The sequence below is a fragment of the Orcinus orca genome, chromosome 17 (genome assembly GCF_937001465.1).
Source record: "Orcinus orca chromosome 17, mOrcOrc1.1, whole genome shotgun sequence".
Lineage (NCBI taxonomy): Eukaryota > Metazoa > Chordata > Mammalia > Artiodactyla > Delphinidae > Orcinus > Orcinus orca.
The window spans coordinates 84,245,453-84,262,629 of NC_064575.1; the positions used below are offsets into that span (position 1 = coordinate 84,245,453).

The window sequence follows — 17,177 nt, forward strand, 5'->3', positions numbered from 1 at the left end:
CACCCCATGCCTATGAAATCACAAGGTCTGGGGTGGAAGCCAGGCAGAGCTTTTAAAGATCCCCAGCTGATGCCAATGTGCAGCAGAGTTTGAATCTATCGGCCTACACTCAAAGGCAAGAGGCCTAAGAGGGCGTATGGCAAGTCAGAAATACAAGTCATTCAGTATTTCTGGAATACAAACCAAATGAGGGAGAAGAGACGGGTGGGCAAGCAGGCCACGCAGGCGGGCCAGGGCAAGACCACAAAAGCCAGACTTGAGGCTTTATCTGAGGGCGACGGAAAGCCCTTGGAAGGTGCACGGCAGAAGAAGGACATAACAGATTCTGCTCTGGAGAGAGGACTGCAGGGAAAATATGGAAGACGGCGAAGAGGGCGCAAAATGAGCTGCTGGGAGACCAGTCAGAAGGCTCCCAGCTTATGGTCCGGATGAGAAATTATCAGGGCTTTAAGCCGAGCAGTGATGGTGGATGTGTAGAGACTTAGAAAACAAAATTGATAAGACTTGGTGCAATCGCGAGCATGAGCTCGAAGTATACCAGCCTGCGGCGATCCACAGAAATCACCCCTTTCTCTCTGCAGCGGGAAAACCTTCTTAAATCACCTCAACTGAACACCTACCTAATTTGTTTCCCAGTGAGTCACCACCAGCTTGACTGGAAAGGCAGTGATGCAACCAGTGAGATCAATGATCCAGAAGACCTCAGCCCTGGTTGCCTGCAATAGGATCACCTGTTGCTGATGAATGACAAACACCTGGATTTTCATTCGCTCCTGGTGGCTTAGCAAGTTATTTTCCAACCTGAATTTAAATCAGAGCTGAGTCAACCATCCCACCTGCAGACTAACAGGGACCACGGGATCAGCGCCCCTCCACAGGTTATTAGATGGCCGGGCAAGAACTCAGCTTTCTGTCTCACTCAGATATGCTCCCGAGAGCCCCAGGAAGCAGAAGCAGCCTGACCTTTCCCTCAGCTGAGCCACCGTGCTGTAAAATTACGGTCTGTGAGTCAGAAGGCTGGTGGGTGATGCAGGCTAAATATAACGATGGGCAGGCTGGCAGGTGCACCATTAACCTTTCCTTCAGAACAAAAGCAGATAACCCACTGAACACAAGAGCAGTGTGCAGTCTGACAAACGGCCAACACGGTCCAAAAGTGACTGGAGGGCTGATTTAAAATAAAGGATGTGGGCTTCTGATCACCGCTTAGAAATGCTGAGATTTGAGAAAAGCACTGCTTCCATCCTTAAGAAAAAAGCTGAATAAACTGGAAATTAACTTTTCCTGAACTGATCAGAGAAGTGAAGTCACAGGGGAAACTAACCTGAAATCTGTGGACAGGCACCTACAGGGAGAAGTAGGACCCCAGCACCCGTGCCTATGTGGGTTCTGAAAGCCAGGCAAAAGGTTCAGCTAGACGCTGTTAATGAACTGCTAAACGTCTGGCACCGGCTATGAGAGCAGGAAGTCTCCCTGGGGGCTGCTGTCTGCGCCACGCAGGCTTCTCCCCCAGGAAAAGGATCCTGAGGGCTCCTCTTGGGGCCGGTTGGGAGGGGACCAGAGCCACTGCCCCACACCAGCCCCTCCCCTCTCCCTATGGGGTCCAAGCCTTCATCTGCAGGGGAAGAGCACAGACTGCAGCACGAGGACAGGGATGGAAGCCCCCCACAGCTGGGGGAGGGGAACGGCGGCCACCAAGCAAACCTCCCCCCAGCTTCACCTGCTGCTTTTTCCCCAGAACCGAGAGCCTTCGGAGCACACGGTCGGATCCGCGGACCAGGAGTACAGAGAAGAGGTCTGGCCAGGGGGTGGGGTGCGGGAGACAGTCACTGACTCCATGTGGAAGATGAGAAAGTTGTGAGAGAGCGAACTTAGAAGGAAAGAAGACGAGGATCTCGGCTGGAGCCCTGAGCAATTCCACTCTGTAATGGTCAAGAGGGAAAGGAGGAAGCAGCAAATGGAACTGACCAAGAGCTGCCATGAGGAAGAAGGAAAAGCAAGGTGAGGAGGGAGGAGCCGCCTCCAGGCTGGGAGCTGGAATTAAAAGACAAAGATGGGGACTTCCCTGGCGGTCCAGTGGTTAAGACTCCGCACTTCCAGTGCAGGGCGTCTGGGTTCAATCCCCGGCTGGGGAACTAAAATCCCACCTGCCACACAGCGCGGCCAAAAAAAAAAAAAAAAAGACAAAGATGTCCCTGGCCCTGCCCTCAGGATGGGGGTGCTATAGTGAGAAAGACCAAAAATGCAGACAGTTTCAGCAGCTAGGAGCTGGTACAGCCGAGGGGAACCACAGAGCTGGGGGTACAGAGCCCAAACTCCGAGGTCACCATCCAGCCACTTCTCAGGGTTAGGGAGAGAACCTCAGCACCTCCATCACATGCCCAAACACGGGGGCCACTCAGTACAGCTTCGTCTCCTTCCAGCCTCCATACTCTGTAGCCTCAGAAAAAAACCCAGGTTTCAAGAAAATCTTCTTTAAAATCACATGTTTATGAAAGCCTCAGGCATGTAGGAATTATAAAGAAAAAGAGAAATCTTCTGACATTAAGATTCCAACCACCTTTGTCTTTGGTTTCTGGGTAATTCAGGATGAGTCACTGTTCCTTAAAAAGTAAGACGGAGTTTCCCAAAAATTAGTATTTCCTTTTGAAGAGAGCGGCAGACCGGGGCAAAGACACTCAGCGATGCCCTGGTTTCAGGCACAGTCATCGGGGAGAGAGACAAGGTAGGAAAGGGAACACAGAAGATTCCACAGCGACGACTCTCACATAAAACCAATCCCAGGCCACAATGATAAGCCGAAGTATCTCTTATCATCAAATTATGAAGAAGTAAAACATAACGAAATGCCAATTGTAAACATGGCTTTTTTTAACCCAAATCTCCAACTCTGGACAAAGAAACTGAAATGATTCGAACTTCCCACAGGCAGAGTTTGTCTTTAGCTTAACAAACAAGAGACATTTCAGGCAAGAAGCATTTCCGTGGGGAGCAGAACAAATTCCAATAGCTCACCAAATGCTGGACCAGCTCCTAAATCCTGTGCTACAAACACCGGAGGCCTCCAGCGACAGCCGCGGGGAAGAGCGGGAAGGACGCCCTCCAGGTAGAGACGCAGCGGCCGGTCTTCTGAATCCCTTCCTCTCCTGCCCACCTGGCTCTCTCCTGCTCAAGACCTGCGTGCCTCACCCTTGAACCCTCACACCTGTCACCTATCGCACCAGGTGAATCTCGGGCTACCCCTCCAATCTGCCTACCCACCTTCTCCCAACATTCTCCATCACATCAACCTTTTTTCAAAAATCTTTCAGGGACTCTCCAGTATCTTCCAATGAAGTCTGAGTTACTCCCCTGGAGTTTCAGGCCTTCCACAGCTGCCTGAACCCACCATTCTAACCAGGCTGCCCTCCTTCTCCTGAATACCCAACCCCACCGCCTCCATCCCTGCCCACTGCATTCAGCTCACGCCGCAGCCAGGCGCTGTTCGAGGACCCCGCAGCCAGCAGCCAGCACCTGGCTGTCCCCACCCAGACGGCTCTCCCCTCCCTGAACTCAGGGTCAGGACCACTCAATCTGTCTTCACAACATTCCTTTCATCCCCTCAACTCCATAAATATTTACTAGGATCTTCTCTGAGCCAGGCCCTGTGCTGGGTATTGGGAGTAGAGAGACGTGACGTGAAACTGTGACAGCATTCAGAGGTGTCGAGGGGACACACGGGCCATGAGCGAGCACGAGGGAGGGGCCGTGAGGAAGTGATAAAGAGAGGAAGTGATAAGGTGGGGATCGGCAGGCCACGAAGGATGGACAGACACTGCCAGCGGAGAGCAACAGCGTCGCAGGCCCAAAACACTGTTTCAGAATGGCTGTGAGAGGTGGCAGCGTCCCACAGCTAGAAACCATCCCCACCATCCATCTCCAGGGCTTCATCCCTTTTATTCTCTTGTCATTTACTCGTTGAAGAAACCACGTTGTTTGCAGAGTTAACCGCAGTCTGAAATGGAGTAGCTTCACGGGTTTCTCTGTCGGCAGGATTCCTGTGAGCTGGCAATGAGAGCTGGAGTGTTGATCAGACTCAGGTGTGATGCGGGGGCAACACTAACTCACGGGAGGTGTGTGTTCTCCCGTCAGGAAGGACATAATGCCTGCCTGTCTCTTGTTTTGCTGGGTAGATGCTCATGGTCTCAACCCATAATCTATTAGGAGCTGCAAAGTGGAGGGTTTCTAATTCTATCGTCCCTTCTCAAGCGTTAGCAGGCATACTTCCATAAAGAGAAGCTGTCCTCACCAGCTCTTAGGTTGTCCAACCGCACATCTACATGGAAGGCAGAATGCTCACTACCTATCATCTTTAAAATAATGAATTGGTTCCCCATCACTCGCCAAAGGTTGGCAATTCTTTCTAACGGCACTAAGCACCCAAGGCTGAAACGCAGGTATCGCCCCTGCTGGTGCTCAGACCGCCAGCGGCAGCCTCTTCACGTTGGGTCCTCCTAACACAGCTTTAGTAAATCCACTCTGACAGCTTCCCTGCTGTAGGTTTCACAGGATGTTCCCAGATCACCTCACTACAGACAGTTCCTGCTCCAGACCTGCAAGTGGCCACTTCTCCAAGAAGCCCTGGTTTCTTTCAACACCATGATGTGGGCGCTAGGAATGCTCACTGCTGCTGGGTTTCCAGGCCTTGGAGTAGATAGATAGACAGATAGATCTTTAAATATCCCATAATTTCTTACTGATATCTTTTATTTAAATTCCAAACTACAAGGTTTTTACTTCATCTCTATCATCTTACATCAGTTATCTCTTCCAAATGAGAACCCTCGTTCAGGACCAGATTCAGATGCTAGAATTAGATTATCACAGAATTGATCATTTACTTAATTCCACATTCACACACAGTTTCAGCATACCAACACTATCTCTGCCACAACAATCACTGAAAACAGTTTAAAATCGCTTTTGCAGAGAGTGGCATCATCATCGTGGCAGAATAAGAGTTTTCTGCCATCTTCTCCCCCAAAGAACGCCAATTTGGACCATCACCCACACACGAGAGGGCCTCGGTGGAGGTCCAGGGGTCCAACAGAGAAGGCCCAGCACACAAAACTCCGAGACTGGACGCACTGAAGAGGGTCGGGGACACCGCCTGACTCTACCCACGTCACCCTCCCCGAAGGCGGCAGCTCAGTGCCCAGAGAGACAGAGTCAGCCCAGGGCTCCTCCCAGGGGGCGGTGCACGTGGGAGCGAGGACCGTACTTCCTCAGCTGTGCGGGACGAGTACCGAGACACCCGATTCTCTCTTGCCCCAGCCAGGATCCTGAGGTCCCAAAAATGTCTTCAGGGTCTTTTTTTAATCCGGGATACGATTAAGGATTGCACATAGCATTTGATTGTTAGATCTCTTCCATGTCCTCTAATCCAGAATAGTCCTCCCACCTGTCTTTACAAAATGGAATCATCTACTTTATAGAGTTGTTGGGAAGGTTAAATAGAAATAATGCAAATAAAGTCGCTGGTCCAGACCTGATATGCAGCATCTGACAATGCTCAACAAATATTAATTCTCTTCCATCTGTCTACAGCCCACACTGGATCCAGTGTCCTGCTTTGCATGACAGCTACATTTATTTCTGTAAGGTTTTTAAATGGCATCTGGTTTCAGTAACCATAGTTAATGTGAGTCCCTGCCTAAAAAGCCAATCGGGTCCACAGGGGTCCCCGGCTGGAGGTTCTGAAACTGTCAGACCAAGTGCCACCCGTGGGGCATCTCCCAGTTGCAAGAGGCCACAAATGAGCCTCTGCCACTGAGTGTACAGCTGTCTCCAAATAAGGGCTAAACCACAGGCTCCAGGTTGCTCAGACTGAACTACACGGAGCAATGCATTCATTATCCACCGACCAGACTCTGCAGAAGTCCTTTGTGGGCGTTGGTGTCCAACTTTTTCTTTCCTCTACAGAGCTTGCCCGGGTGTGGACATTAAGATTCTGTGTCTCAAACTCTACGATTTGCTATGTAAATGACCAGCCGGAGCGTCTATTAACCATTATCAATAGAGAGGGCGTCTCACTTAGAATACTGTATTTGCCAGACCACTAGATACATTAATGCAAATTTATGTAAAAGTCTATTACTTTAACACACTATAAAAAAGTATATTCTGGGACTTCCCTGGCAGTCCAGTGGTTAGAACTTCGCCTTCCAATGCAGGCGGGTTCGATCCCTGGACCCCTGGTTGGGGAGCTAGGATCTCACATGCCTCGTGGCCAAAGAGCCGAAACACAGAACAAAAGCAATATTGTAACAAATTGAGTAAAGACTTTAAAAAATGGTCCACATCAAAAACAAAAACAAAAACTCTAAAAAAAAAGTATATTCTGATTCTGTTCTACTATAAATGCCATAAACTATGATACTGTATTACAAAAATAAAAACACATGTATCAGTACAAAAATAAATAAAGAGGGCATCTAATTTTTATTTATTTATTTATTTTATTTTTGGCTGCATTGGGTCTTCGTTGCTGCAGGCAGGCTTTCTCTAGTTGCAGCGAGCGGGGGCTACTTTTCGTTGCGGTGCGTGGGCTTCTCATTGCGGTGGCTCCTCCTGTTGTGGAGCATGGGGTCTAGGTGCGCGGGCTTCCGTAGTTGCGGCTCACAGGCTCTAGAGCACAGGCTCAGTAGCTGTGGCGCATGGGCTTAGTTGCTCTGCGGCATGTGGGATCTTCCTGAACCACGGCTCGTATCCGTGTCCCTTAATTGGCAGGCAGATTCTTAACCACTGCACCACCAGGGAAGCCCAAGAGGGCATCTAATTAATTATAACCATGCTCTACTGCACACCTGTGCTATATCTAACTGACAGGAACCTAGGCCAGCCTTACATTTACAAACCACTTGGTAAATCTACTTCGAGCTCTCTTTGGTTTTATTTTAAAAGAGAAAAGAAGGTATTTTCAGACTATAAATCCCAAGTTGCAATTTTACTTTCAGCACAGAGGGCAGAGACGACCCTCCAGAGCTCTGTAACTAAAGGCAGAAACATAACAAAGTATGTCCACGTTGCACACATAGACTCAAGGAGCCACCAAAACAAAAGCAGCTTCAGCCTCCACCGGGAGGCCTTCCATCTTCTCCCTCTCAGGAGCAGCCTGCCCCAAACGTCAGCAGCACAAGTAACGATCAGCTTTCCTTCACGTCTCACGTCCAGATGGTCTCAGCTAGGCATCCACTTGCCCAGACATACCCCCGGGATAACAACTCATCAAGCATTCCCTGGACAGGTGTCAGGCACCACTGACTCTGCTCAACTCCCTTCCTGGGAAAAAGAAAAGTCAGAAACTCTGTCTGTAACCCTCTGTCTACTTATAGAAAGATGCAGTCCAGTGGTACAAAGCCATTTAGAGACAGAAAAGAATATCCATTTCATCTGATACTTTTTGAGTTCTGGTATAATGTTAAATCCACGTGATATTTTCCATTTCTAGTGTGTCCAACCGTAAACTTATTTTCCTACCTGCATTAATAATATAAAAGAAAAATTTAATGGTTATTTAAACACTCCAGAGAGTACAGGAGAAGAAATTTCATGGAGCGTGCTATGGACTTAGAGTAGGTGTCCCCCCAGAATCCCTGTGTTGAAGCCCTAACCCCAATGTGACAGCACTAGGAGGCGGGGCCTTTGGGAGGTCATTAGGGTCAGACGAGGTCAGGAGGGAGGAGCCTCCACACCGAGGGGGGAGGGGAAGAGGAGCTCATCCACTCCCCTCCCTCCAGGTACACCGTCTAGGTAATGTGAATACAGGACCTCCTGAGTAAGACAGATGAGGTCCTTCTCCCTGTGAAACTTCTAAGGTAAAGGACGGAGGCAGCAGGACAGGAAAAACCAAACAAGACACTTCCAGGGAACAGGAGCTGTCCATAATGTGGGGGGACCCGACAAGAATGACAGTGGGCAGGGCGTGCTGGCCCAGCCGACGCGGTCCGGGTAGCCTCTCCACCAGGGAGACAACTGAAATGAGATCTGAATAATCAGGTCTGCGTCCACACGTATGTCCATCTAGTCTCTGGAGGTGAATCCCACTGCATCACTGGCCAGAGATCTCCGGGCCTCGGTACCTGCTGCTCCTTGAAAGACCTGTGGAGCACAGGCTTTTTTCTTCTTCTAGGATACTCCCCAGTTCAGGCCCAAGTCACACACCAGCTCTGGGAGGCCCTCCCTGCAGGACCCTACTGACAAAGTGAGCTGCATCTCAGTTACACCCGAGTCTCAGGGTGTTCCAATCACATATGTATTTTTCTGGCTGACCCTCTGGGCAACAACAGGCCACAGAGTAGTTACGAGGACAGACTCTGGAGTCAGGCTGCCTGGCTTCACAACCCAGCTTTGCCACTTCCTAGCTGTGTGACCTTGGAAAAACTGCACAACCTCTCTATGCCTTACTGTCCCTATTTGTAAAACAGAGCTATTAATAACACCTATTTCATAGGGCTGCTGTGAGGGTTCAGCAAGTTGATCTATGCACACCTCTTAAATGTTAGCTGCTGTTATTACTACTGCCCAGGGGACAGACCTTGACTCACTCATCTCTGCTTTCCAAGAGCCCGGTCAAGTGCTTGTCTCTAATAAGAGGTGGTTAAATGTCTTGTAATGTCATAAATCTGTGATGGGGGTGGGGGGGGGGGATATAACTAACACTTGTTGACCCCTTACCATGTTCCAGGTGAAGGGCAAATCCTCACAACAACTGTAGAAATGGGTATTACTGTCATCTTATCAGATTAAGGCACAAAGAAGTCAAAGTCACATAGTTGCTAAGTTCTAGTAACAGAATCCGTTGACCGTCTCCAATAACACCCTTTGACTGAATGTGGCCCCCCAAATTCATATGGTGAAGCCCTAACCTCCACTGTGACTATAATTGAAGACAGGGCCCATGAGGAGGTAACAAAAGTTAAATGAGGCCACAGGGTGGGGCCTTAGTCTGATAAAACTGGCGTCCTTCTAAGAAGGGGAAGAGACACCAGGCTCGCTCTGCCGCGTGAGGACACAGTGAGAAGGCAGCTGTGTGCAAGCCAGGAAAGGGCCCTCACCAGAACCTGGCCATGCTGGCACCTTGATCTCAGACTTCCAGCCTCCACAACTATGAGAAAAGAAGTTTGTAATTGTAGCCATACTGTCTGTGGTATTCTCTTGTGGCAGCCTGAGCTAACTAACACACCCCACGATGACTCCCAATGAAAGTATGAATGCATGCTGTATCATCGGACATAATTAATCTATGGAATCTTACCCCTAATCAGCTAGTCCTAATGTTATAACAAAAATAAATTCTCATTTTTCTCCACACTCCATTTCCTTATAGAAATCATTAGACTTTGAAGGAGAACTTCATAATCACAGCTAATTAGATGTCTAAGGGATCACAGCAGTTACGCTTGAAGAAAAATGCAGTAATTCCTACATTCCACTAATTTAGGATGACCTCCTGGCAAATGAGCACAAAATAGTAAAGAGTGTGAATTAAGAAATCGTTCAACTGAAAAGTACTTTTATCACTTTCCCTGTGCACAGTAACTCACTCATTAAGTACGTGCCCAGGAGAAGTCTCAAGCCGCTAGAGCTAATGAACGACAAGCACGTTACCGAGAGAGCAGCGGGGCTCGAGGCAAGGTGATCGCTACCATGTGACTGGGGACCGCGACGTGCTGATCAAAACTGGGGAGGAACTTACCGTCACTGAGGTCTTGGAGGAGATTCTCTTGGCAAGAGAAATCCAGCTTCACTTTGATGCTGACGGTGAAAGTGGCCACCTTTCCAGGTTGCAAGGGAAACTGGGCAAGGGTTTCTTCTAGTTTCCAGCTCAGGAAGTCACCATATAATTTTTCTACAATGACAGTAATAAAGGTGATAATGAGGATGCAACTGAGGCAGCAGGAGACTTAACTAACCCGGGAGAAAATTTGGATGCACCTTCAGAAGCAAAGAAAGATGCAAACCATTTAAAATGTGATGGATCTGGGCTTCTCTGGTGGTGCGGTGGTTGAGAGTCCGCCTGCCGGTGCAGGGGACACGGCTTCATGCCCCGGTCCAGGAGGATCCTACATGCCACGGAGCGGCTGGGCCCGTGAGCCATGGCCGCTGAGCCTGTGCTCCGCAACGGGAGAGGCCCGCATACCGCAAAAAAAAAAAAAAGAAAAAAAAAGAAAAAAAAGTGATGGATCAAAGTACCAGAGAATTCCAGGATCACAGCTGTTCCAAGGCCTGTTTCTATGAGCACTGCCCCCATGAAGCAGCTTTCTCTCCCCAACAAGAGCCATGCACTCTTGTTCTCATGAACAGAGTCAGAGCTCAACCAGTACTTTCTATGTTCTATCGCCTTAAAGAGAAACAGATCCACGTTTAGTGGGAGAGAGACACTCTTCAGGAAACAGGAACACAAAATCAGAAAGGGCCTTTTGGGGGGCAGGGGGGCATCCTTAGCTCTGCGGAGTCAGACGGCCTTGGGTTTGACGCCTTTTTGACTCTGACCACCTAGAGCTGGATGGGGAGTGATGATTCGTCCATGTCAACATTTCTTTGTGTATGAAGTAGGGGTGACAACTCCTACATCACATGGCTGTTTTACAGATTAAACTAAGTGGTGTCTGTAAAGCACTGTATACACTAAAGCTGAAATGTGCTGAGAGGAGGAAGAAGCCCAGGAAGGAGATGGGGTGGGGGTGGGGGGGCACCGGTTGTGTCAAATGGAAGCAGCTGTGTCACCTGTGTGGCTCCCCCTCCTGCCAGACGATCCCTGCTTCATTACGGAACGGGTGTTTAAGGCCTAGGATCAAGTCCAATATTACCACTGCCTTGACATGTGGTGAAACCAGGAGGGCCTGGAACAACCTCACTGCAAGTTCTCCTCCTGACTCTGCTCCCGGGGATACGGTCCCCTGACAAACAACCCTCCTATCCTGGGGACCAGACGAAGCTCCCGCTTAGCCCTGAGGGTGGGTTTCAGTTCCCTGCCAGCCAAGCACAGCCCCCTGTGGGAACCAGGGGACACCCCACCTTGTTGACAATACAAAGCCTGCCTCCCTGCAGCCTCTGGTTTCCCTCTGTTCCCTGCATGGCGGGCTGTGATCCCATCCATCCAGCATCGGGCACTACGTGTGTGTCCATCCTCCTGGCCCTGGGGCGGGAATCCCTCCACACCAGCGAGGTGAACGGGAGGCCTTCCCGCTGTACTTCTCAGTCCCCTAATCCGCCTCGCTAATCCCCCCTCCTGCTGTCCCTCAGTCCCAGACAGGGGAGCAACCTGCTGCTGTTCCCGCCTCTGGGTTACCTTACCACCTCCCTTTAAACAAACCGACTCTCTGTGCTAAATCCCCTCCGTCGGAATAAGGCAACGGACACCTAGAGAGAGTAACTTGTCCATGGTCCAAAACTAGGGAAAAGTGCCAGAGTTCTAGATCCAAATGATTCTAGAGCCATGACATTCACTTCCTGCATGAAGGCCCATCAAGGTGGGGTTAGAAAATAAAGTCACCCTCTTGGGACCCAGAAATCAACATTGCAAGAGTCCAGTGGAAGACAGGGAGCTTGATTGAGGTCCATATTGAAGAAGAAAGACCTGTGAGGTTTGCTAACTGCAAGAACACGAGGCCAAACTGTGCTATAAACGCAAAGTAAGTTCATGTCTTCCTGTCCAGGGTGTGCTCCCTCCAGAACTGGCTGAGTTCCACTCAGAACACGTCTAATAGAGCACACTTATCTTCAGGGTATCCTTAAATAGGAACAGATCAGGGGAGGCGTCCTTGAGAGGTGTTTAGAAACCACATCACATTCATTTATTTACTTAGTTATTCATTGAACACCAGACACTTTCCACATGTGAGTTATCTCACTTAATCCTCACAATAACCCAGCGGAGTTGTGGTCATTTATTCCCCTTGGAAACCAAGGAAGTGCACGTCCTTGCTGGAGGTCATCCAGCTGGGAAGTAGAGGACCTGGCATACAATAGGTGCTCAATTAAGTGTCCGGTGCACAGCGGCATCACCAATTCCACTAGTTTACAGGGTGTTCAGATTTTTTAGTAGACTGATATTACTACATTTATTTCAGAATGATCTAAACACAGAGGGGCAGCTGGGAAAAGGGTGATGGGACTGCTGAGAGTGCTGGTTCCTGGGAGGTAAGATTTCAGGACAACGTGAACGATTAATCACTGCAGGCCAGGACACTTGGGCACCTGACAGCAAGCACAGATCCAGGGAAAACCTCCGGGAGAGACTGCTAATCAGACCAGACCTGAAGATGAGGAGAGGCCAGGCAGGTTAAAGAGCAGTGGGACCCGTGGGGTTGACTCTGGACTTGGCGTGTATGTGTCTACACACCCTCCTGTGCATGTGACGCATTTAATGGACATTACACTCAAAACTCCTCACATACACGCTCTTATCACCCTCCTCCTATAGAATGAATACTGTACGGAACACACAGATTCTAGATGTTTGCTGGCGACGATTTTGAGTATGTGGCAGGAGCCTCGTCTGATTAAGTTTTACAAACTGACCTGACCTCTAGTCCTGCTGGATATGTTACTCTCTGGGTATTTTGCCAGCATCCGACTCCACAACGGAAGTTACTGCCTTCCCTCACAAAGCACTAACGGTACCAAAATCCTCTCGATGACCCAGTAACTCACATTCTATAAGTATGTGTGAACCAGGTTAATACATTCTTTGTCTTTATTTTTCAATCCCACAGACTAACTTGGGATAGAAGGGTATATGACATACCAGGCGACATGAAGCCAGGGCAGAAAACCGTTCGGGCCCTGCTTGCTGGAAGCCCCAGGACTATAGCAGTGCGTGCTAACTTCTTTAAACAGCCTCTCCATCTGCCACAGCAGCTCTGGCCAACCTTTCTATGAAATGGCAATACCGGCCAAGATACCGAGGCCCCGCAAAGCCCCCCCCCCCCAAAGCTTCTATTGGGCCACTTCTGAAACCCAGGCGCCAAGACCCGGGCTCTCATTCAGTTCTGTTCCCATGGACGGGCAGAAACTAGGTGAGGGCTCTCAGCGCATCTCCTGCTGCACCATCATACGTGGGTCCTGACAGGACTGAAATGCCTTGGGAAGAACAGTCCGGGTTCACCCCTGCCTTTCCTCCTCCCCTTCCCCACGTTCACCCGCTGTGCCCCTACTACCACCCACACGTGCTGCCTCTTCTGCCGGGAGTGCCTGGCCCACCAGCCCCATGCGACGCTGCCACCTCCTCCCAGCTCTCCTCTGCTTCTGTCCTCACCCAAACATGCAGGCGGGGTGTGGCATGAACGCTGCAGGAGACATTGAAGAAACTGAGTCTTTTTTCCCCAAGACACTTGTACACTTTGACCGTGCTAAGAAGGAAAAAAAACGCTTTTTTACGAGATTTATTTTTTAAGTTTTGCCCTGTATTGCCACAAAGTGTTTGTGTGTGTGAGGTTTTTTTAAGAATTACATAAAAATGCCGTAACACAAGCAACTCGAAAAAAGACTAGAAAACTTGGCAGGGAGGGTAACTCTTACTGTTAACTCCTTCATGGGCCTTCAGCGGGCTCCTTAGCGAGCCCCTTGGGTCCTGACAGTCAATCAGCTAACAGGTTCCCCTGGGTGGCCAGGGACAGAGGAGCCAGCAAGCTCCCCACTGTCAGAGCTGCCCACGGCCTCCCAGGCTGCTTCTCACCATCTCACCTCTTCTGCTTTCGTTTGCTGTGGGATGAGCAGGGTTTAATGCCAGAACACCCTTGCTCATCTGGGGATCGTTAAATTTCACCATTCCAGGAAAAAGTTGAGAGCAAAGAGAAAGCTAAGATGGCTTCTGAACAGCTCAAGGAGAGATGAACCCAGGAAACGTGGACCCAGGCACCTGCCTGCCTCAGGCGCAGCGGGAGTTTGTGTATTTCAAGTTGGCCCCGCCCACGCTGAGTGCTGGCTTCCCAGCCCCACAGACACTCCCCCTGTGCAGCTATCAGGAAGCAGAAGCAGCAGCTCATTTCCCCACTTAAAGGGAAGGGAACTTAGCAAGTACCCATCACCCACCACGTGCCAGGCACTGTGCTGGGCACCCCAGAGGCACTACCAGTCCTTCTGGAATCACCAGATGAGAGCAGGGCTGGGCCAGGGGTGCCCAGGCTGCAACGCTAACCCACAAGCACTCAGCGGCCTGCTCAGGGCAGCCACGCAGGGGTCACTAACAGCAAGGGGCTGGGAGCCAAACCCATCCGACTCCAAAACCCATCTCTCAAGTCACCGGCTGAAGAGAGGCCGTGCTACCACCTGCCCTGACAGAGGGAACAGCAGAGCAACAGGAAAGGGTCAAGGGCGGCACGCAAGCCGCGTGGAACCGCGCTGGCTGCTCCCGCTACGTGCGCAGGCAAACGGCACAGCTCAAGAAGAGACCTGAAAAATGCCACCCAACCCCCGCCCCCAGCCCCAGAAAAGGCCAGTAGCTAAATAAGGTTCAAAGCCCTGCGTTCAGTAACCCACTGCCTCCAAGCTTAGGGTATACTCAGAAAGGGCGCTAGCTGCACTGCTTATTTCTGTGTTAAGTTCCGTGGCTTAAGAGTGACACATTCAGACAACAGGCAAGTCCACCCATGGGGAACAGCTTATTCACCTTCTGCAGCCAAACCACTAAGGTATTTAGAGGAATTCACAGCGCACGGACTCTCCTCCAGCTGCAGCAGGACAGAAAACCGAATAGCTTCATTGTCGGATTTAATATGTTTTTACGCCTCAAAAGTGGGCCTTTCTGGTTCTTTCCTTCATTACTGTGCTACAAAATGGAAAGTCCAGAGGGGCTTTTCAAAATCCTATATAATGATAAGCTATCAGGAATAACAAGATAAACATAAACCAAGAGAGTAGCATATGTCACTAATTTTCCCTCCTGTGGAATTCGGTTTCGGAAATAATAGTCATCATTTTAATGCTACAGTTTAGTTTCATGTAGTCAAGTCATACTGGTTATGTGACACTGACACTACCAGAGGAGTCATTACTGCTGCTGACCTTCAACATCTGAGGACCTTTCATGTATGCTTCTAATTGCAGAGACTTTGCCACAATGCTGATGAGAGCAGGAAGCAGCAGGGAACGGCACCTCAGTCAAAACACTTATGAGCTGTTCATTATACCCACATGGAGCCGTTGCTTTTTGTCAAAAAATTAAGCGGGAAGTATAAAGAAATTAAGGGATGTGTATATGTATTTATGTACACAGGTATGTGTATATTTGTGTTTGTACACACACTCACGGGTATCTCAGAAGATTTGTTGAAAAGCAAATACAATAAATTCATGTCAATTTGGGCTTAATTATAATAAAATTTATGATTACTGAAGTAAAGGCAGAAGTTTGGCTCTGTGACAACCTAAAAATAGAGACGTGCTCACAAAGAGACTGCAATTAGAATCACTCCGTGACATGGGCGGGTGATCCCTGTCCTGATGGGGTGGATTGTAAATACTCAGCTCCAGGTCAGGAGCTTGTGATGGGGGAACACACGTGCCCCACAAGTGCCCAGATGGCAGTTCAGACCCCTGAGAGGCCCACAAAGGTCTGTGTGTCTCTGAAGTGTCCCTGATCCCTACCATATACTGCAAATGCAAAAGGATTATTTTTCTTTTTTTTTAAACATCTTTATTGGAATATAATTGCTTTACAATGGTGTGTTAATTTCTGCTGTATAACAAAGTGAATCAGCTATACGTATACATATATCCCCATATCTCCTCCCTCTTATGTCTCCCTCCCACCCTCCCTACCCCATTCCTCTAGGTGGTCACAAAGCACCGAGCTGATCTCCCTGTGCTATGCGGCTGCTTCCCACTAGCCATCTATTTTACATTTGGTAGTATATATATGTCCACGCCACTCTCTCACTTCGTCCCAGCTTCCCCTTCCCCCTTCCCAGGTCCTCAAATCCATTCTCTACATCTGCATCTCTGTCCTGCCCCTAGGTTCTTCAGAACCTTTTATTATTATTATTATTCCACATATATGTGTTAGCATACGATATTTGTTTTTCTTTTTCTGACTTACTTCACTCCGTGAGTCTGTAAGAGCAGGGATTAGAACAAGACAGGAAAGCAAGGAAGATGGAGGAGAAAAACACAACAGGGAGACAGCCTCATCCACCAGAGGGCAGATAGCAGAAGCAAGAAGAACTACAATCCTGCAGCCTGTGGAACAAAAACCACATTCACAGAAAGATACACAAGATGAAAAGGCAGAGGGCTATGTACCAGATGAAGGAACAAGATAAAACCCCAGAAAAACAACCAAACAAAGTGGAGATAGGCAACCTTCCAGAAAAAGAATTCAGAATGATAGTGAAGATGATCCAGGACCTCGGAAAAAGAATGGAGGCAAAGATCAAGCAGATGCAAGAAATGTTTAACAAAGACCTAGAAGAATTAAAGAACAAACAAACAGAGATGAACAATACAATTACTGAAATTAAAAATACACTAGAAGGAAATCAATAGCAGAATAACTGAGGCAAAAGAACGGATAAGTGACCTGGAAGACAGAATGGTGGAATTCACTGCTATGAATGAAAAGAAATGAAGACAGCTTAAGAGACCTCTGGGACAACATTAAACGTAACAACATTCGCATTATAGGGGTCTCAGAAGGAGAAGAGAGAGAGAAAGGACCCGAGAAAATATTTGAAGAGATTATCGTTGAAAACTTCCCTAACATGGGAAAGGAAATAGCCACCCAAGTCCAGGAAGCAAACAGAGTCCCATACAGGATGAACCCAAGGAGAAACATGCTGAGACACACAGTAATCAAACTGGCAAAAATTAAAGACAAAGAAAAATTATTGAAAGCAGCAAGGGAAAAACAACAAATAACATACAAGGGAACTCCCATAAGGTTAACAGCTGATTTCTCAGCAGAAACTCTACAAGCCAGAAGGGAGTGGCATGACATATTTAAAGTGATGAAATGGAAGAACCTACAACCAAGATTACTCTACCCGGCAAGGATCTCATTCAGATTCGATGGAGAAATCAAAAGTTTTACAGACAAGCAAAAGCTAAGAGAATTCAGCACCACCAAACCAGCTCTACAACAAAAGCTAAAGGAACTCTCTAAGTGGGAAACACAAGAGAAGAAAAGGACCTACGAA

At 48.7% G+C, this 17,177-nt stretch overlaps 1 protein-coding gene across 4 annotated transcripts in view; it reads right to left on the reverse strand.

Moving 5' to 3' along the window:
* TRAPPC9 (trafficking protein particle complex subunit 9) overlaps positions 1 to 17,177 on the reverse strand; it is a 509,514-nt gene that overhangs the window by 349,323 nt on the left and 143,014 nt on the right. For all 4 annotated transcript variants that reach the window (XM_049700891.1, XM_004265298.4, XM_033419745.2 and 1 more), the window contains one exon: positions 9,737 to 9,889. In XM_049700891.1, coding sequence (XP_049556848.1) covers positions 9,737 to 9,889 — 153 coding nt within the window. The remainder of the gene's footprint in view (positions 1 to 9,736; positions 9,890 to 17,177) is intronic.